Source organism: Oscarella lobularis, chromosome 9 (genome assembly GCF_947507565.1).
Source record: "Oscarella lobularis chromosome 9, ooOscLobu1.1, whole genome shotgun sequence".
Taxonomy (NCBI): domain Eukaryota; kingdom Metazoa; phylum Porifera; class Homoscleromorpha; order Homosclerophorida; family Oscarellidae; genus Oscarella; species Oscarella lobularis.
Genome location: NC_089183.1, coordinates 2193937 through 2211238, shown reverse-complemented (window position 1 = coordinate 2211238; position 17302 = coordinate 2193937). Strand labels below are relative to the sequence as shown.

The following is a 17302-nucleotide window of genomic DNA, read 5'->3' as shown; positions in this document are numbered from 1 at the left end:
AGTAAGAACCCAGATACAAAATAATTAAATGATTAATATTTTTTTCAGCTTGCTTTGTTGAATGTAATTACTTTCTGTTCGCGTTGACTTCATACTCGGAAGTAGATAAGGGCGTTTGGAGATGAAACCCGGAAGGCGTCCTATGTCCCTACAGAGACTCCAAGTTGACTCGTCTCCTACAAGACTCTGTGGGAGGAAACAGTCGCACTCGCATGATCGCCTGTATTTGTCCATGTGATCGCGATTTCATAGAGACCTTGAACACTTTAATTACGCTAATCAAGCGCGAAATATTAGGAACAAGGTAGGGGTGCAATTAAATTAAAAATTAGTAGTTCAGATTATTTATTTATTTTTTAAATTTAGGTTGTCTTGAATCAGGATAAATCGTCGCAGGTGTTTTGTCAATTGAGAAAGGAGATACAGAGACTCACGATTGAACTCGATGAGTTCAGACAGGTCAAAATACACACGAGTCTAGATTATTAATTAATTTTGGATTTTTCGTTATCAGGGAAAGCGAATTCAGAGTTCTCCCCAGAGTGAAAAGAAAGGTTAGCAGCCGCGAAAATTTTGGGTGCGTGGTTATTCTGGGATAAGGCGTTGTTTCTAGTAAAAGTATATTTCATCATTATTTGCTAAAAAAAATTTTGAAAAACTATGCTAATACGTTAATTCTACGATTCTTCGCACGTCCCCAACCACGGCCAAGGAAAAATCAAACTCTTTGCTTTCGGGACCTCCTATTGCTAACATAAGTAAATTGTTGGTTACTACTGAACTTAGCCGATTCTGCAGCAGTGGGGTTTTGATTCTTTTGAGCGCCGAAAACCCACGCTTTCAGTCAGCAGTAGGTGCCGGAATCAAGGTTTAAGGTTAGAGGAGAAGGTTAGCGGCCTTCAGCTTAAAGCTTAGCGGCCTTAACGGCTTTAGGCTTTAGCTTAGCGGGCCGCTAATCTTCAGTGTATCTGAAGAGAACACTGCGAATTGACGGAGAAGGCGGCATTAACGATCTTTTTCACGAGAACGCTCTACTCAAAGCAGATAAGAATTCAAGTAATTATAATAAATATTATTGTTCTATTTCTCAGACTGAGACTTCGTCTCAAAACGGCTCAAAGAACAATCGACGAGCAAGGCGAGAGACTAGCGAAAAGCGAGCTGCATGGGCCCCTTATCTTTGATTCTGAGGGATGCATCTGCCTATATTAGAGAACTTGGCCCCTAATCTTTGTTTCTTAGGGATGCATCTGCTTATATTATAAATGCATGTATCTTTTGTTCCAAAAAAGAAGGGGCGTGTTTTTTGAATCGCGTTTTATCGCGAGATGGAATCGGGTTAACATTTATGATCCTCACGTCATCCAAGCGTGCGTACGGACTAATCCGAGCGTCACACAAGTACACGAACCTTTGCCATGGAGCTTCTAATGCATTGCGCGCACCGTTCCGAGTCCCGCACAAGTGAAAAGATCGTCGAACGATACATCGAACGAGCGATCAGAAATTACAGTATACCGGACTTTCTTCATGCCGGATGCATTGGTATTGATTACTCTGTACTGTAATTTTGACCGCTCGTTGGACGATTCTTTTTTACTTGTGCGGCAAAATTAGGACTCGGAATATGTGCGTGCGATGCGTCGAACGATGAATGGCAAAGATACACGTAGTTTTAAATTCAGGGAAAATTACCTGTAGCGCACGCTTTGGATGACGTTTGCATCATAAATATTAACCCGATTCCACCTCTCGTTTTTTCCTCACCACGTGCGCCACGAGTAAAATGGCTTCTTCGGGTTGGTCCAAAGCAGACGACGATCAGGAAAAGAGTCTTGCCGCCGGTGTAAGTCACAAACTCCTCTCAATTCGCCTTCGACGCGCGGCGGGGTCCCGAGCTCCCAGAACGGCGCCTCAGACGGGAGAGGCGGCGCCGTCGGCTCAACCGAGCGCCGGCGATTGGTGCGACGAAGGCGATTCAGGCCCAGAGGGAGAAGAAGAAGGAGGTCGAAGGACTGCCAACTCTAGAGTGGACAATAACAAAGACATCAGGCTATATATTCTTAGACAAGCCGACGACTGCCGCCGAAGCGTCTCTTTTGAATAAAGTGTTGCACGACGGATTGGTGAAGGCGAAAGTGTCGGTTGAAGTCCAACAGAAGGATCCCAATTCGCCTCTCTACAGCGTCAAATCCTTCGAACAGCTTAGACTGTGATAAATGGTGTTTTTTTCCTCAGTTGGCGTGTGTAAGGCGTTTTTTTTCTTTTCGAGGACCTCGAGGGAACTTCTCGACGGTATCTACGGAATGGGATTCAATACGCCGTCGAAGATTCAGGAGACGGCTCTACCTGCCTTGATGGCCGATCCGTGAGTTCTTATCTCGGACTCGTTCTTCCTTCTAAAGCTTTTTTTTTTCTTTTTTCGTTTCTGTGCAGTCCATGTAATATGATCGCTCAATCTCAGTCTGGCACAGGCAAAACAGCGGCATTTGTTTTGGCGCTTCTTAATCGAGTCGACAAGACGAATGAGTGGCCTCAAGTAAATGTTTCATGGAGAAGGCGACTTGTTAGTAGGAATTTGATCCTCTTTTAGGTCCTGATCTTATCGCCCACTTACGAATTGGCTGTGCAGACTGGAGATGTCATCTCCGAAATGGCCAGATTTATACCTGAAATTAAGATTATGCTTGCAATCAGAGGAAATAAACGTAAATAAACATCGCTTCCTTGACTGACTGTTAAGCAATAGGTTGGTTTTTAGCTGAAAAGGGGCAGACGATAGCCCAGCAAATAGTTGTCGGAACGCCGGGAACCGTTCTCGATTTTCTGACGAGGCGACGGTGTCTGGATCCGAGGAGAATTCGAGTTTTTGTCCTAGACGAAGCCGACATCATTATCAACGTGCAAAATTTTCAAGATCACTCTGTTCGAATTCAAAAGTAAAAAGCCGAAACAAAAAAATTCTCTAAGATTCGAGACGGTTTCTCTCTCGCGCAGACTGTTGAAGCCTGACTGCCAGATGATGCTTTTCTCGGCAACGTACAGCGACGAAGTGATGTCGTTTGCAAAGAGAATCATACCCGACCCCATCATAATTCGTCTAAAGAGAGAAGACGAGACGCTCGACAACATTCGGCAATATTATACCGTCTGTCAGAGCGAAGAGGAAAAATTCTTGGCCTTGTCTAACATCTACGGAGTCGTTACGATAGGCCAGGCAATTGTTTTCTGCTACGTAAGGAAAAAATGACCGATAAATCGTTTACGTACCTATAACGCGTCCCCACATTGGAAGCTAGACATGGACTTCCCTTTGCTTCCGGCGTACCTTAGATAGGCTATAGAAAGCGAATGCGTCAGTTTTTTTTGTTTTTCTTTAATTCTAGACTAGAAAGTCGGCCTCCGCCTTGTGCGAGAGAATGAAAAAGGACGGGCACGCCGTCGCTCTTCTCACCGGCGAGTTGACCCTCGAAGATCGTGCGACGATCCTCCGTCGTTTTCGCGATGGCAAAGAGACGCTGCTCATCACGACGAACGTCTGCGCGCGCGGCATCGACGTCGAGCAGGTGACGGTCGTCGTCAATTTTGACATCCCGGTGGACATCTATTGTCGGCCCGACTTTGAAACTTATCTGCATCGAATCGGTCGAACGGGCCGGTTCGGCAAGTCGGGCTTGGCGATCAATTTCGTCGACGGCACGCGTTCGAGCGCACACCTGAAAAAAATGTAGGATCATTTCGGAAAGAAGATTAGGGAGCTGCGCACCGACGACGTCGACGAGGTGGAGAAGCTGAACGAGGAGTAATTGCGTCGCAGAGTGGCGTCCAGAACGTGAGTTTTAAGTTTTATCCGCTAGAGTTGCGTCCAGTTGTTGTTGGCAACGATGATTCTGATTTGCCTACATAACATCTACGAAATGGTTGGGTTTTCTCCCCCCGTTGCTTGCGTTGCTTACTATATATTGATAACAGGCAGTGTTTTTTTGCATGGAACTTGACCTTGCCGTCGTCATCTTTAATTCGTGGACAGCACAGTGAGAGACTCTTTATTGATACTGTATGCATACTGTAGATTGTCTAAAATTTTCCTATTTCTATTCTACTGATTCAGCCCTATCACAGCCTATTTTTTCTCCTGAAGCAAGCGAGCAAACAAGCAACAAGAAAGAGTGCGAAAGCAGGACAGGTACGAAAAAGTGAAGCAGTTTACCTCACGCGACTTGTGAAAGTTCCTTTTTCAAAATCCGTTTCGGTTCGTCACGTCACTTGGGCTACGAATCGACCATGAAATCGTTCGCTCAATCACTAACCGATCTTCGCATCGACTACGTCGACCTGCTTCTCATCCACGCGATTGACTGCGACGGCGACAACGCCGAAGCGCGACTTCGCTGTCGCCCCGACAAGCCGAAAGGAACGTGTCGAAGATAACGAAGGGAGTCAAAACGTTGCTATTGCCGACGGTGAATCTATAGTTTTTATTGGCTCCAATGACGGTTTCATGTACGCCTTGAGTGCCGTCGACGGTGCGGTTTTGTGGAAATTTTCGCACGACCAGCGATCTCGATCGGTTCGACGTGTGTCGTCAGTTCTGAACGGGCGACGGAGTCACGGCGTCGCCTCGTCTCGACGACAGGACTCTTTATTGGGGTTCGTTGGACGGTCGCTTCCACGCTCTTTCCGTCACCGACGGCAGTCTCGTATATTCCGTCGATCTCGGCGGAGCGGAAATCTGGTCTTCGGCCGCCGTAAGTGACGACGCCGTCTTTGTCGGCACGATGGACGAAGGTTCGTCGGCGTCGATTTTTGCTCTGCGACGACAAGACGGTTCCGTGAATTGCTCGCGAGCGATCGGCACCGACGTTTGGTCGTCGTCGCGTTTCGTCGAGGACGAGAAACGATATATCGTCGTTGGCGCTCAAGACGGGGCTGTCTACGCGTTGGCAGCCGAAGCTACGTACGAGACGGGTCACGATCGACTCCGTCGATTCGTCCGTAGCTCTAGCTTGACGCTAATTCTAGCGTCGGTTTCTTCGGTACTAGTGGCGGGGACGTCGTCGCTGTTCGGTTGTTGACTGGACGAAAAGTTTGGCGCGTTCACGAGGGCGAGATTGTTTCGTCGCCGCTTGTTGTTGACGTAGATTATGTATGAGTTGGAACGAGCAGTGGCGACGTCGTGGCTCTGCGTGCAAGCGACGGGGACGTCTTTTGGCGACGACGCGTCGGCGGGGAATCGTGTCGTCGCTCAAGGCGGACTTGGGAGTCGTCTTCCTCGGTTCTACGAATAACAATGTTTTGGCTCTGGATTGTATGAACGAAGGCGCTGTTGTCTTTCACGTCAAATGGTCCCGGTGTTGCGACACCGTCTATTGCAACGATTGGCTTATAGAAATTGATCGCATTGACAGTCTTTACGCAAGCAGGTATCTAGAAATGAAAAAGCAAACCAGACCTGAATATGGTATGTATTTCTTGGTGTAACTTTGTAGATGCCTTGTGAAACGAAGAAGACGTCAAAGTTGCCCACCTTGGTCTCGCCTCAAAACTGTGCGGCTTGTTTCTGTCGCCTCAAAACTATGTGGCTACTTCTCTCGCCTAAAAACTGGGTAACTTGTTCTGATCTCTTCGGTGTGCATCGTGTGCATATTGCAGCAAGGTGAGGGTCCTTGGAAACTGCCTGATCTCGCCGGAACTTCCAGAAGGCTACCTTCTTGATTATTATCGAAGAAGCAAGAGGAAAATGTACGTACATTTGAAGACCATGAAGTTTGTGTTAGCCGCGAGGAAGCTAGAGAGTGTTCAGACACTTTGGGGACGTCAAGAGTCAAAGGTAGCATTGAATCGGCAATCAGTCTGCGCTTCATCTGTCAGTGTCTTTTCTTAGGCTACGGAAATTCACGTAAAAAGCCGACACTCTAAAAAGACGTTCCGATCAAGCACGATTAATTCGCTCTTGGAATACAGCAGCGATAAAGGACGAAATCAATTTCACCCTTCATTTCGTTCGAACACTAGTCAGTCACATAGAGCCCATTTAGCACTGTTTTTATCTGCACGTATTGGATCCATAGCATTAGTGACGTCTGAGGCGAAGTGTACGCAATCTCTATCATGCCGGGCTTACTCGTGCAGTTTTCCCTCGTTTTTCTAGCTAGCTGCTTCCCATCGACGTTCCGATCGACGAAGCGACGACGCCCGTAGTCCCCAAAACGTTCTGGAACGACTACGTTCGCACGGGCACGTACGCCACTCATCTTTCGCTCGGCAGCAACCCACTCACCGGCATTCACCAAATGGACCGACGACTATCTCGCAAGCCGCTACGGCGACGTCGAAATCCGCCTCGAAACAAAAGCAGAAGTCGACTCGCGCACGGCAAGAGAACCGCGATTATACGGGTGGCTACAGTCGCTCAAACCCCGAACGTCGCTTCGACGAAAATGGAAGAACGATCTCATTCGAAGCGAAAAGCTACTCATCCTTTGCACGAGAGCAATACGACTCCTTTCGACTGTCAAATTACCTATGCGACGTCCTCATCGTCGGCAAAGAAGGCCAACGATATCCAGCGCACCGAATAATGCTCGCCTCCGCGAGCCCCTACTTCCGTGCGATGTTCGAAGGAAAGTTTCTAGAGAGTCGAAAGCCCGAAATAACCATTAGTAACATCGAAGACGCCGTTCTGAAGGATCTAATCGAGTACGCTTACAAGGGAAAAATCGAATGTCGTGCGACCATCTATGGTGCGACTCTCCACGACGTCCAATGCCTTTACGAAGGGGCTCACTATCTACAGTTCGATCGTCTTCTGCAGATGTGCAGCGACTGGATCAAACGTCACGTCAATACGTCAAATTGTCTAAGTTCCGCCATATTTGCTCATCAATACGACGACTCGACATTACGTCGACTTTGCGATCGAATTTCCGCTGTGAATATAATGAAATTAGTGGACAGCGACGACTTTCGTCTTCTCTCCGTCGACCACGTGGCCCGGCTTTTGAGTCACGACGAACTTGGCGTGCGAGTCGAAAATGATGTCGTTGGCATTCTTCACCAGTGGATCAAACACGACGAAACGTCTCGTCGACATCACGTCGAAAATCTCGCAACAAAAGTCATTCGTCTACCGCTAATTGATTATTCAAACGAGACGTCGTCCCTCAACATTCTTTCGAATCTCGACTACGAAGACTCGTCGTCGTCATCGTCGTCATGCCAACGTCGAGTGGGATGCGAAGGCGTTCTTCTCGTCGCCGGCGGAGGCCGGATATGTAACGAAGACACGGATAAATACGAATTCGTTAGCAGAGCTCAAACGTACGATGCTTACGACGACACGTGGACGTCGTTTCCGTCCCTAGAAGTGCGACGATGCGAACCGCGAATCGTGACGTCGTTTGGCGTGGCGTACGCTCTCGGCGGTCGCACCATTGACTTTGATGGCGAAGACGATTTCAAGTCGACTTGTCTCGCCGTCGTCGAACGATACGATCCCGAACGACGGCGTTGGATCGACGACGTGGCGTCCATGTCGACGCCGAGGAGTCGAGACGAAATAGTTTGTTGCGCTAATCGCATCTACGGCATGAGTCTCGCTCACGACGAAATGATGTGCGAAGCGTTCGATCCGACGACGGGAACGTGGACGCCCGTCGCGTCTCCCGGCGGCGGCGAACGTCGTCTTGAAAACGGCTATATTTTGTCTTCGCTTGCCGGTAAGATTTTCGCGATTGGACGCGAGATGTCCAGTGGGAAATTCGGGCATATGACGTACGATCCGTCGGAGAATCGTTGGCTCGATTTTCGTCCCGAGAATCACGTCAAGTCGATTATTGACTCGTCTTCGATCTTCTACGGCTCGATCGGTGACCGCCTCTACATTTTTTCCAATGGACGTCTACAGGTCTTTTTCGACGATCGCAGCGAGCGTTCCTCCGTTGATGACGACTGGTCTCATTCGTTTTGGCTAAAGCGCACTTATGGACTTGCTGCCGATTCAGATTGCAAACGACTGTTTCTTCTGGGTAGGAGCTTGACGGACGGCGAGCTGGTATTGTTGGTAGTGTCTCAGGATGACGACGGACGAGTGAAAGAGTGGAAGGAGAGTGATTGGCTTTCTTCGAATTTTCGCAACGCCGTTGAGTGCGCTGTTGTAGACAGGAGCCTGGTATTGAACGTTGGCGTTTAGTACGGTATATGTGTGGACATTGAGCACGTTACTAAGTAAGGATTCCATGCTTGAATGACGGGTTGTAGCAAGGGTGATCGATCGTACTGTTTGTAGGTTCCCAGGCTATCACACTGCAGTAGTACTACAGTAATAATATTTTTTGTCCTCATAACGTCGCTGATGCCGAGCTCTTCAGGAAATTCAAGTACAGGCATATATGACAAGCAAATTTAGGTAAACTATTTTATAATTTTCCGCTCAGCATAGATGCACCAATCTATGGGTGCATCCAAGCACTTTTGCCAATAATGCTTATGGTGATTAACTTGCTGAACGCATGCAATGCGCAAGTGCAAGTCTTAATCGGAAGGATCCCTCTCATTCTTGATCTCCATCGCAAGCTTTCCTTTCCTTTTCGCAGCGCGTTCCGCACTCGTGCATCCTCGGAACGATAAGACAGCGCCACGTGGCCGGTGAGGCCCCGGGGTCGCAATCCGTTTCTCATCGCAACCATCGTTATCTCTCAGAAGATCGTATTCGAACTACCGACACGTCGACAATTATTTCATCAAGCCACGCAGAGCGCTCGCTTTTCGAAAAAGCTTGACATCCGCTCGCGTTCCTTTCTACATCCGCCTATTTCCTTTAGCGATTGTCCTTGCTTACAGACAGAAAGACAAAACAGAAGGTCGTTCTTGGATCGATGCCAGCTCCATTGATCAACCATAGCTGCTACAGTAGTACTGTAGACACGCCCGCCACTAATTAATAAAATATTTATAGATTTAATTTGTAGGGGTTTCTTTTATTACTGGCTGGACGACGCTGCTGCGCCTTCGTGGACAGAGTCAGGCGAGACGAAGACAAAGACGGAGGTGTGCTTCTGTCACTCGATGCAATCTCGTTGTCTAATTTTTTGTTATTTTAGTTCTTCCTCTGAGCCGACTTTATTAAAGCTATTCTGTCTTTTGCATGATGGTAGTCTGTTGTTGCGCGCAGCTTTTAATTGATCTCCTTGGGAAGAGTGACGAAGGAGGAAAGGCCTTGGAAATTGGATTAATTAGTTAATCATATTTGAACCAGCAGCGCTGTTCTGTTCTCGGCGAGTTTTAATTTACCGAGATCAGAGGTCCAGGTGCTTTCAGAGGAGATGTGTCAGGTATAGCATCGTTTTTCCAAGAAAAGCCACCTTTTAATTAATGACACTACACAGTTTTCTTGGGGTCTAAATATGATTTTGTTGACACACTGACGAAAAGCAAAATCAAATCCTAAAGCAGAGTTACACGAATAGGTAAGAGCAACCGCTACGAATCAACGATGTAATGACACGTTCTTTGATTCTTTAGGATTGAAGTACACGTATTGGTTCAATTCGTTTATGTACATGCGCACTATTAGTACAACAGAGTCCGCTTGGAGACAGGTACTCTCTGCTTCGCAGTTGAAATGATGCTCTATTGAACACTTTTTAGAGCTTTTTAGAGCTTTTTTATGCCAAAGTGAGCGAGGAGACGGGTCGTCCAACTCGTCAACAATTCAAACAAGACGTCGGCTTTGCCTCTGCGCAAGCATGCATCTCGTGCAGAATTCCACGCCCATGATGACGTGTCTTCGCCTGGAAAGTTTAGGTAACGCTCTAGCTATTTTTATGTAGTTGTATATTAGACCGTTTCCTCTACTGGCGAATTGGGGACGATCATAAAACGTCCTCTCACACAGTTTAATTCGCGCTATAGCTCAGCTCGAATCTTACCTCGGCCATATCCATTAAGTGAAAACGTTGTGCCAACGAAGTTTATATATCATGAGAAGGTAAGCCAGCGAATGGTAAAGCTTCTCGTCGTTATTTCTTTTGCATAGGAGCTGGGGGTCCTGAGCAAGACCCCGTTATCAAAAACTGCTCCAAACGGGGTCCTGAGTAAGACCCCGTCATCAAAAACTGCTCGCGCTTTGTAAGGGGAGGGGACGTTCGTTTTATTTAATAAATTGAAAAAAATGCACAGAGTTTCACCTCGCGTTTTCGTGCACGGGCAGTTTTGACGGGTCTTGCCCAGGACCCCTTCGAGGCAGTTTTTTTTGACGGGGTCTTGCCCGGGACCCCGCGCGAGTAGTTTTTCAATAACGGGGTCGTGCTCGGGACCCCGAGTCCCTAAAAATAAGAATCGGCTTCGTAGAAACATCGATTAAAACACATACCTTTTATCCTGATTCTGAAGACAGCGACGGCCGGAGCACGCGCCGAAGTCAAGATCTTCATGTGCGAGACTATGGCTAGAATAGGCTGTTGGGCGCATCAGATAGATAAACAAGCAAGCAAGCTTCTATACCTCCTCTCGTTTTCAGAACGCCGAACGTGGACAGAGCGCCATCTTATCAATAAATAAGCGTAGGCATATTCATAGTCAATCAAGGAGTCGCAGCTAATCAATATAATGTGTTCGACGACTATAATTAACTACAATTGTAGTCTACTGCATGTATAGACGAAGGCTCGTACAGGGAGATGTCTTAAGGAAGCCCACTCACCGTAACTCACCGTACACTCTCGTAGAAAATCATGAACGATTCTAAATCTGAACCTGATTCGAATCGTGATACCGATCCTGGTTCCATGAAAATCCGTGGAAGAACGGCGACGCTACTGTAGAATACCGCGCATATACTTCATGTTCAAATCAGAGTGTGCTAGGAGTGGCGTCACCTTTAATTCTTCGAAGATCTTTTCTCTGATGTCAAATTTGTCGAAGAGAAGATGAAGGAGGCAACTTTAAACGACAAAAAGGCTTCTGACGCACTTGACCTGCTTCAGGTTTCGTATCATCGGCACAAGGATCTAACTGGCAAGTGAAAAACAGAAGTTTAATTGGTATGCACACTTGATTGATCGACTCGTTATTCATGGAGAACTTGATTGACAAGATATTACCTCTGGCTTAACCGCAGCACGTTCGATCTCAGATTGATCGTCTTGGCTGAGACCTACGAGTTGCTTTGTCAGAAGAAAACCGCAGTAGAATACGTATAAAAAACCTTTCATTCCATGAAATTCTAGACAACAAAATCTTTTAATTATAGCTAAACTGATACGAGTAGCTGTTCATGTCGGAGAAACAGAACAGACTGCGCTCCACTGAAATACTTTCTGTCTAGCTGGTACTGAATGCATCGATCCATGCGTGGCTTTCTCGACGTCAAAGAAAAGACAGAGTGACTCATTGAACGGCTTATTCAATTTCTAAACAACGACGATTAAGCAACAATCCGGTCAAAAAAGGCCTAGGACGCGATAATCTTGTATCGACGAGGTTCTCAGGCAGGTCGATTGACGTCGCAAACTTTCTTATTTCATCGTAGACATTCTAGCTAATTCCGTTCACTTGACTGGATAAGTGCCGCTTGACAAAGACGAATAAGGCAGTTCATGAGTGTATGTATGCTTTCACGGTCCCTGTTTCTGGCCTTACTTGTTTCTTAGTCAGTCTTCTCGCTTTCGATCCACAAGACGCGTCTTACTCATTCTAAGCATGAACGTTCGACGGACGAAAGCGTCGTCGCAAAGAGACGAGTCAAGTAAGAGTCGAATTCAATGCCCGTCTAAAAGATTAGGTCAACAGGGGTTTCGAAAATTCGACGATCCTCGAAAGGGCCCCCGATTTTCTGAAAACAAGCACAAAGCATACTGATCATACGTTAAACACAGGCCGGCCGGTGTTTCAACGACGAAACGTCTGGCGACGTCCGAAAAAGGCTGAAATCCTCGTCATGTGACTCGATGACGCTTTGGAGCCCGGCTATGATAACGAACGCAGAGAATAAAATTGTAAAACTGTATTACTTAACGCTGAAGCTGTTGTAAATTTGACAGACACGGTTTGTAGGGAACGGTCCTGCGAAGGTTTCGCACAGAGGTTGCGCACGTTTGATGACGTCGACAGGTGTTCCTGGGCATGACGTCACTGCCGAAATTGGAATCAGAGTCAGAAAAAGGCTCTAAGTTACAAAGAATGATACTAAAAGTTCCAATTATGACGAACGTAAAAACTGTCACGAATAGTCGACACCATAACTTAGAACAACTTTGTGAGTGTTTCTCTCAAAAACTCCATTCACCAATCGTTTCACAGCAACAAATTCTGAAGCTGACAAATCGCTTTCTGCAAAGGTTTTCAGGGTGTCAAAAGAATTCTGCGACGTGGGACGATTATCTGAATGTGCTTCAATCATAGAAGAACAGAGCAGAAATAACTTCGGACGACCTGACAGGGCATCCACTTGAGTTTGCCTTTCGTCGGGAATAGGACAGACCCCAGTAAATATTTCAATCAAGGTCACGCCAAGACTGTAGACGTCGCTAGGCAACGAACTAGAAGCAGCCGTTCCGTCGCCACGTGGCATTCGCTCTGGAGCGAGATAGTCGGGACTCATCGGACCGATGGAGAGAGAACTCTGAATAATATGAGCCGCTCCCAAGTCGCCCACTTTCGCTTTCATATCTCTCGTCACAAGAACATTTGACGGTCGGATGTCGCCGTGGACGTAGGGCATGGGACGCGTTTGATGAAGATAGGCAATGGCCGATGTTATGTCCATCGCAAGGGACAGCTGCTCGTAAAGTGTCAAGTAGGTGGATGCGTGAGCGGCGTCCACGACATCGGTAACGGATCCCTCAAGCAACTCTAGGACCATCTGAAAGGGAATCCCTTCTTCCATCACCGCTCCGCATACGGTGATAATATTCGGATGATGAAGGCGACTGCACACGAGGACTTCGCGTCGGAACAATACCAAGTTGCGGCGATTTGTGATGACTTCATAGAACTTCTTGACAGCTACTGTTTTTCCGCGCCAGTAACCAACGCTAACTCCTAACCGATAACCACTCGATACAACATGATTATTTCTTTAAAAACGGCCAGCCACCTGCAAACGCTCCGGATCCGAGATTTTGTTTGGTCACACAAATTTCATCCGAGGTGATGGTGAGAACTTCAACAAATTCGTCAAGGCGTTTCTTGATTTCGTCTCGAGATGCTTCAAGAGTTTGACAGCGCCTTAGTGCGACTGCTTTTTCTTCTCTAAAAGTAAGATACCTAACTATATACGTAGAAAGAAGACCTGTTGCAGTGAATACCTCTCAACCAAAATTTCTTTTCGAACTGCAGCGAGTTGAACTGAAGCAAGATCTTCTCTAAAAAGCACGCAGTTGAGCAGAAGAAGTATCTAAGCTAAATGAAAACAATCTTTACCTTGCAGCTTTGACGACCTGCAATTCTTTCTCTAACTCAGTGCATCGGTGTCGAAGACGATGCAACTCGTCCTTCATCTTTTCCATTTCATGACGCCCAATATCAGACGAATCTGCTGTTGCTTCTTTTACCAAATGACGTTCGGCAGCATTCACCGGCATTAACAAGCACAATTCCTGTTCACTTTTTATGAAAGCGTCGACACTTTAATCACAGACACCAAATAAACAAAAGTTAGAAGCAAAGAAGAAAGAAAATACCTTGCAAGAGGGAGATATCTTAAGCCCTCAGAATAGACAAGAACTTCTGTAGTATCGCCTTTGTTCTGAAGACAGTGAGATGTTGCAAAGTAAACGCCAGCAAATTTTTCACCGACGTTAATCTAAAGAAGTCACTAGATAAATGAAATGATAGAAATACTGTATGAAACACACTTGATAAACGTTTTGATCATTGATCGCCAAAACGTACAAAGATTCAGAAGCAGAAACGTTGCGGCCACCGATGAGAAGAAAGATAGATTCTCCTTCAAATGCTTTCATAAACACTTTGCAAAGAGAATGACCCCATCTCGGTGATGGCGTCGTATTAAAATTAATAGTTATCCAGCCCTAACGCGTCAATGAGCAACACTCAGCAAAGGACAATAGATACATATGAGTCAATTTACCTTCATCTGCAAGTCGAGAACAAACGAATGACTTTCCTTGTATGTGTCATCAGTCCCATGAAGAAAAGCACGGTGCTGGTCAATTGTCGCCATAGCAGCGCAGACAAGTGGCATAGGTCGCCTCCCGCTCAATTCCAAATCTAACCACATTCCTATGAGGAGCATTAATTAAATCAAGTAATATTAGTTCAAAAATAAGAAGACTCGCCTTTCTGCCTCTTCTCTTCAAATACGAATTCATAAATCTCATTATTCCACTTGCCTTCGCTTTGAGACGCTCCAGATTGGAATTCATCGCAAGGCATTTTGTACGTCCATCCGCCAAACATAATAAATCTCGAGCCGACAACGGACAAGCAACATGATTCGCGAGAAATCGGTCTCTTTTTCTCGACGGGCGTGGCTACTTTAATCCACACCATTTCTTTTAGATCGAGACGATAAACATCTCCCAGAAGATCGCCGTCTTTCTTCTCTCCTCCGTAAGAGTAGAGCATTTTGTCGATTTCGACGCACTGTGCTCCTCGACAAGGTGGAGGAATCTCTCGGCTTTGAGTCAAATGACGAATCCATTTTCGCTTCGACGTCGCCACGCAAACATTCATCGACCAGATTTCATGGCGAGGAAAGAAAGTCGAGTGACTGGAGCCACCGAAAAGAAAGAGATGACCGTCGACCAACGCGCTTTCATGAGAACGTCGCGGCGTCGGCGTTAGAGGTGTCCTCGAGAACAGATCGCGTAGAACCTTGGACATTACTCACTCGCTCTGACCCAAGCCGGGAGTACACCGAGCCACGTGATCCGACGCTTTCAAATAGATCTTACTCTAAAAACTTTTCCTTAAAATACACTGTCTGCTTCACTTTACAATGCATGTGCTTTCTGCACAAGCACTGACTGAAAAGTCAGCCTGCGCTCTACTTGTAGGCGAACTCTCTGGAGATGTTTCCACTACCTCCTCCATCGACAGACGCAGCCATCTAAGTATAATCTATAGAAAACGCTTTTGTTTGTTTTAAGATTGTTACGTTGGTTTCAGGTCCCAAGGTCCTTGACAAATTGTCTCACTGACACAGATCATCACGCTTTGATTTCCGGCTCCGGCGTACGTCGTACTACCACTACGTCAAGTTTTTCTCGTAGAACATGCCGAGGAGCCTCCACCTAAAACACATAATGGTTTTAGTGAGAATAATCGTTACTTGATAGTTAATTAACCTACCTCTTTCAAACATTCCGCCTGCAACTATGTAATTTAGAAAATCTCAAGCTTCCTTTCAAAAAAATAAAATTCCTTTTTATCTGCACTATATAAACTTGTGTGAGGTATAATCGATGGTGATTCCTGCAACAGCAAAGCGTCGAAACAAGTCAATGCGTCCTCCCATGATTGCGAGATCGAGAGCCGATGCCCGTCAAGTGTTTTTGCAAAGATAGTGCACTTCTTCGAAATCAATAAATCGATGATGTTATTCAACCCATATTTGATCGCAATGAGAAATCGAGTACAGCCCCCCTAGCTACAAAGAGAGGACGTCACAAGATACGTACACATAAACAAGAAAAACCAAACCTCGTCTAAATCAACTCCGCGCAAAATCAATAACGCAGCCATGCGCTGATAATCATTACGAGTTGCCAAGTGCAACATCGGCGCACCTTCCTGAACAAGAACAACACTTCAGGTCTTTTTTTGGGTTTTTATTGAAATCAAACCTTATTCAGATAATCAAATTTGGATAGAAGGAACGGGATCGTGTCATATTGGAGGTTCGCGCACGCAAGATCAAAGGCTCTGTGCCTTTCCCTGAATTGAAGTAAGTGACGCTCGTTTTCCAATTAAAATCTTAATTGCCTCGTCTTTGGCATGAATTTTGCATTCTTTTTCAGAAAGTGAACTGGCTAAGTGTCTTCCTGAGAGTATTGGGACAAGACTACAGAATTTGGAAGAACGCAACTTTTGGAAATGCGGCATGCAACAGCTTTCAGTTAGTTTGAGCAACGTAACTGCACTGAAGAAGTTTGATTTAAGTTTAAACCAAGAAATAAAAAGTCTTCCCAGAGACATTTTTCGAAAGCTAGAGAGCCTAAAGAAACTCAAAATGCAGCATTGCATGCGGTCTAAAAAAGAATTGTTATTTAGTTTGGGTTCTCTTAGAAGTCTGTATGTAGGACATTGCCTACTCACACGTTTGCCTTCATCTGTTAGAAAATTAACTAAAGTACCTTGATTGCTCCGGTAATCCTGTAACTTTTCCCCAAGTGGAAGGATTATCTTCAATCAAAGCTTATTTTTTCTCCGAAATACTGATTATTGTTTTGGATGAGAGTTGTTCAGGAAAACAAGCTTATTTCAAACTATACTTCGTGACACATCATACTGCACCTGTGCTGAAGACCGAACAATAGGATGCGAGATGACGTTGGGTGCCAAAATTATTGACTGCGGTGGGCAGAGATGTCATCTTCTAACTAACCAAATGTTCGTGAGCGATAATGGTATGGTAGTCATTGCAGTTGATATTCAGCCTTATGAACTGAGGCAAGCATTCATGAGCATATATAATAGGAAAGCACCCAAAAGTTGTGTACGAGCGGAAAGACAAAGAAGGCAAATTCGTGAGCGTATGTATGCTTTCACGGTCCCTGTTAATGTCCTTACTCGTTTCTTATGGTCAGTCTTTCACAAGACGTTGCGTCTCCTTATAATATTCATTCTAAGCATGAACGTTGGACGGACGAAAGCGTCCTGACAAAAAGACGAGTCAACTAAGAGTCGCATTCAATGCCCGTCTGTCGAACCAGTATAATAGATCACCGGTATAATAGATCACTGCGTCATCGTGACGTAGAGGTACGTATGAATGACGTCACCATATGCCGCGGTCCCTCTCCGTCTTCGATTCGGTCTCGAGCAATTTCGTTCGTGAAGACGATTCTCGAGCCTAAATAGATTCAGCGAGTACGCTCTCACGCTGATCTTTTATGCCGGTGATCTTTTTTACCGCCGGCATAACAGATCACCGGTATAAAAGACCAGTGCAGTGCATGCCTTTCTGAGACGTACAGCGACAACAAATTCATTGTGGTTTGGACACACTATGCGCATGATCACTTATGCAGCCGGCAGAAAGAACTCCATAACCGATAGATGCAATTCTGTTATTTAATTAATTTTTTAATTAAAGGTGACTGCATAGCAATATGTT

General features: G+C 45.9%; 4 protein-coding genes and 1 long non-coding RNA gene across 6 annotated transcripts; 2 read left to right on the top strand and 3 right to left on the bottom strand.

Annotated features, from left to right (window-relative positions):
* The first annotated feature begins 1757 nt into the window (after positions 1-1757).
* LOC136191193 (ATP-dependent RNA helicase DDX19B-like) lies at positions 1758-4067 on the top strand. The gene is made up of 8 exons (XM_065979501.1): positions 1758-2006; positions 2053-2212; positions 2273-2368; positions 2437-2539; positions 2594-2708; positions 2762-2939; positions 2998-3235; positions 3387-4067. Exons 1-8 carry the CDS (start codon positions 1787-1789, stop codon positions 3729-3731), a joined length of 1455 nt encoding a protein of 484 aa, XP_065835573.1. The 5' UTR covers positions 1758-1786; the 3' UTR covers positions 3732-4067.
* Positions 4068-6840: 2773 nt separating this feature from the next.
* On the top strand, positions 6841-8402 carry LOC136191076 (kelch-like protein 17). The gene is made up of 2 exons (XM_065979375.1): positions 6841-8226; positions 8288-8402. Exon 1 carries the CDS (start codon positions 6941-6943, stop codon positions 8189-8191), a length of 1251 nt encoding a protein of 416 aa, XP_065835447.1. The 5' UTR covers positions 6841-6940; the 3' UTR covers positions 8192-8226; positions 8288-8402.
* A 1723-nt stretch (positions 8403-10125) lies between these two features.
* LOC136190867 (uncharacterized) lies at positions 10126-12065 on the bottom strand. Of its 2 annotated transcripts, XR_010670638.1 has the most exons (3): positions 11641-12065; positions 10878-11571; positions 10126-10817 (listed from the first exon to the last, which is right to left on the bottom strand). It is a non-coding gene; the product is annotated as an uncharacterized lncRNA (long non-coding RNA). The 2 variants fall into 2 exon arrangements; XR_010670637.1 differs by having other exon boundaries at positions 10878-12065.
* A 105-nt stretch (positions 12066-12170) lies between these two features.
* LOC136190866 (uncharacterized) lies at positions 12171-14122 on the bottom strand. The gene is made up of 7 exons (XM_065979151.1): positions 14093-14122; positions 13857-14033; positions 13683-13804; positions 13423-13626; positions 13308-13364; positions 13097-13251; positions 12171-13041 (listed from the first exon to the last, which is right to left on the bottom strand). The coding sequence occupies exons 1-7, from the start codon at positions 14096-14098 to the stop codon at positions 12221-12223; spliced, it is 1542 nt and encodes a 513-aa protein (XP_065835223.1). The 5' UTR covers positions 14099-14122; the 3' UTR covers positions 12171-12220.
* A 158-nt stretch (positions 14123-14280) lies between these two features.
* On the bottom strand, positions 14281-14847 carry LOC136191424 (actin-fragmin kinase-like). The gene has a single exon (XM_065979747.1). The coding sequence runs from the start codon at positions 14845-14847 to the stop codon at positions 14281-14283; it is 567 nt and encodes a 188-aa protein (XP_065835819.1).
* Positions 14848-17302: the final 2455 nt, after the last annotated feature.

Excerpts from the sequence above, each read along its gene's own strand:
- LOC136190866 (XM_065979151.1), bottom strand. Across the intron at positions 13,365-13,422 it reads CAGGTCGTCAAAGCTGCAAG|AGAAGATCTTGCTTCAGTTC; the intron begins GTAAAGATTGTT and ends CGTGCTTTTTAG. Across the intron at positions 13,042-13,096 it reads CGGATCCGGAGCGTTTGCAG|GAGTTAGCGTTGGTTACTGG; the intron begins GTGGCTGGCCGT and ends GTTATCGGTTAG.
- LOC136191076 (XM_065979375.1), top strand. The coding sequence starts at position 6,941 with ATGAAATTAGTGGACAGCGACGACTTTCGTCTTCTCTCCGTCGACCAC.
- LOC136191193 (XM_065979501.1), top strand. The coding sequence starts at position 1,787 with ATGGCTTCTTCGGGTTGGTCCAAAGCAGACGACGATCAGGAAAAGAGT. Across the intron at positions 2,540-2,593 it reads AGACGAATGAGTGGCCTCAA|GTCCTGATCTTATCGCCCAC; the intron begins GTAAATGTTTCA and ends ATCCTCTTTTAG. Across the intron at positions 2,709-2,761 it reads TGCAATCAGAGGAAATAAAC|CTGAAAAGGGGCAGACGATA; the intron begins GTAAATAAACAT and ends GTTGGTTTTTAG.
- LOC136191424 (XM_065979747.1), bottom strand. The coding sequence starts at position 14,847 with ATGTCCAAGGTTCTACGCGATCTGTTCTCGAGGACACCTCTAACGCCG.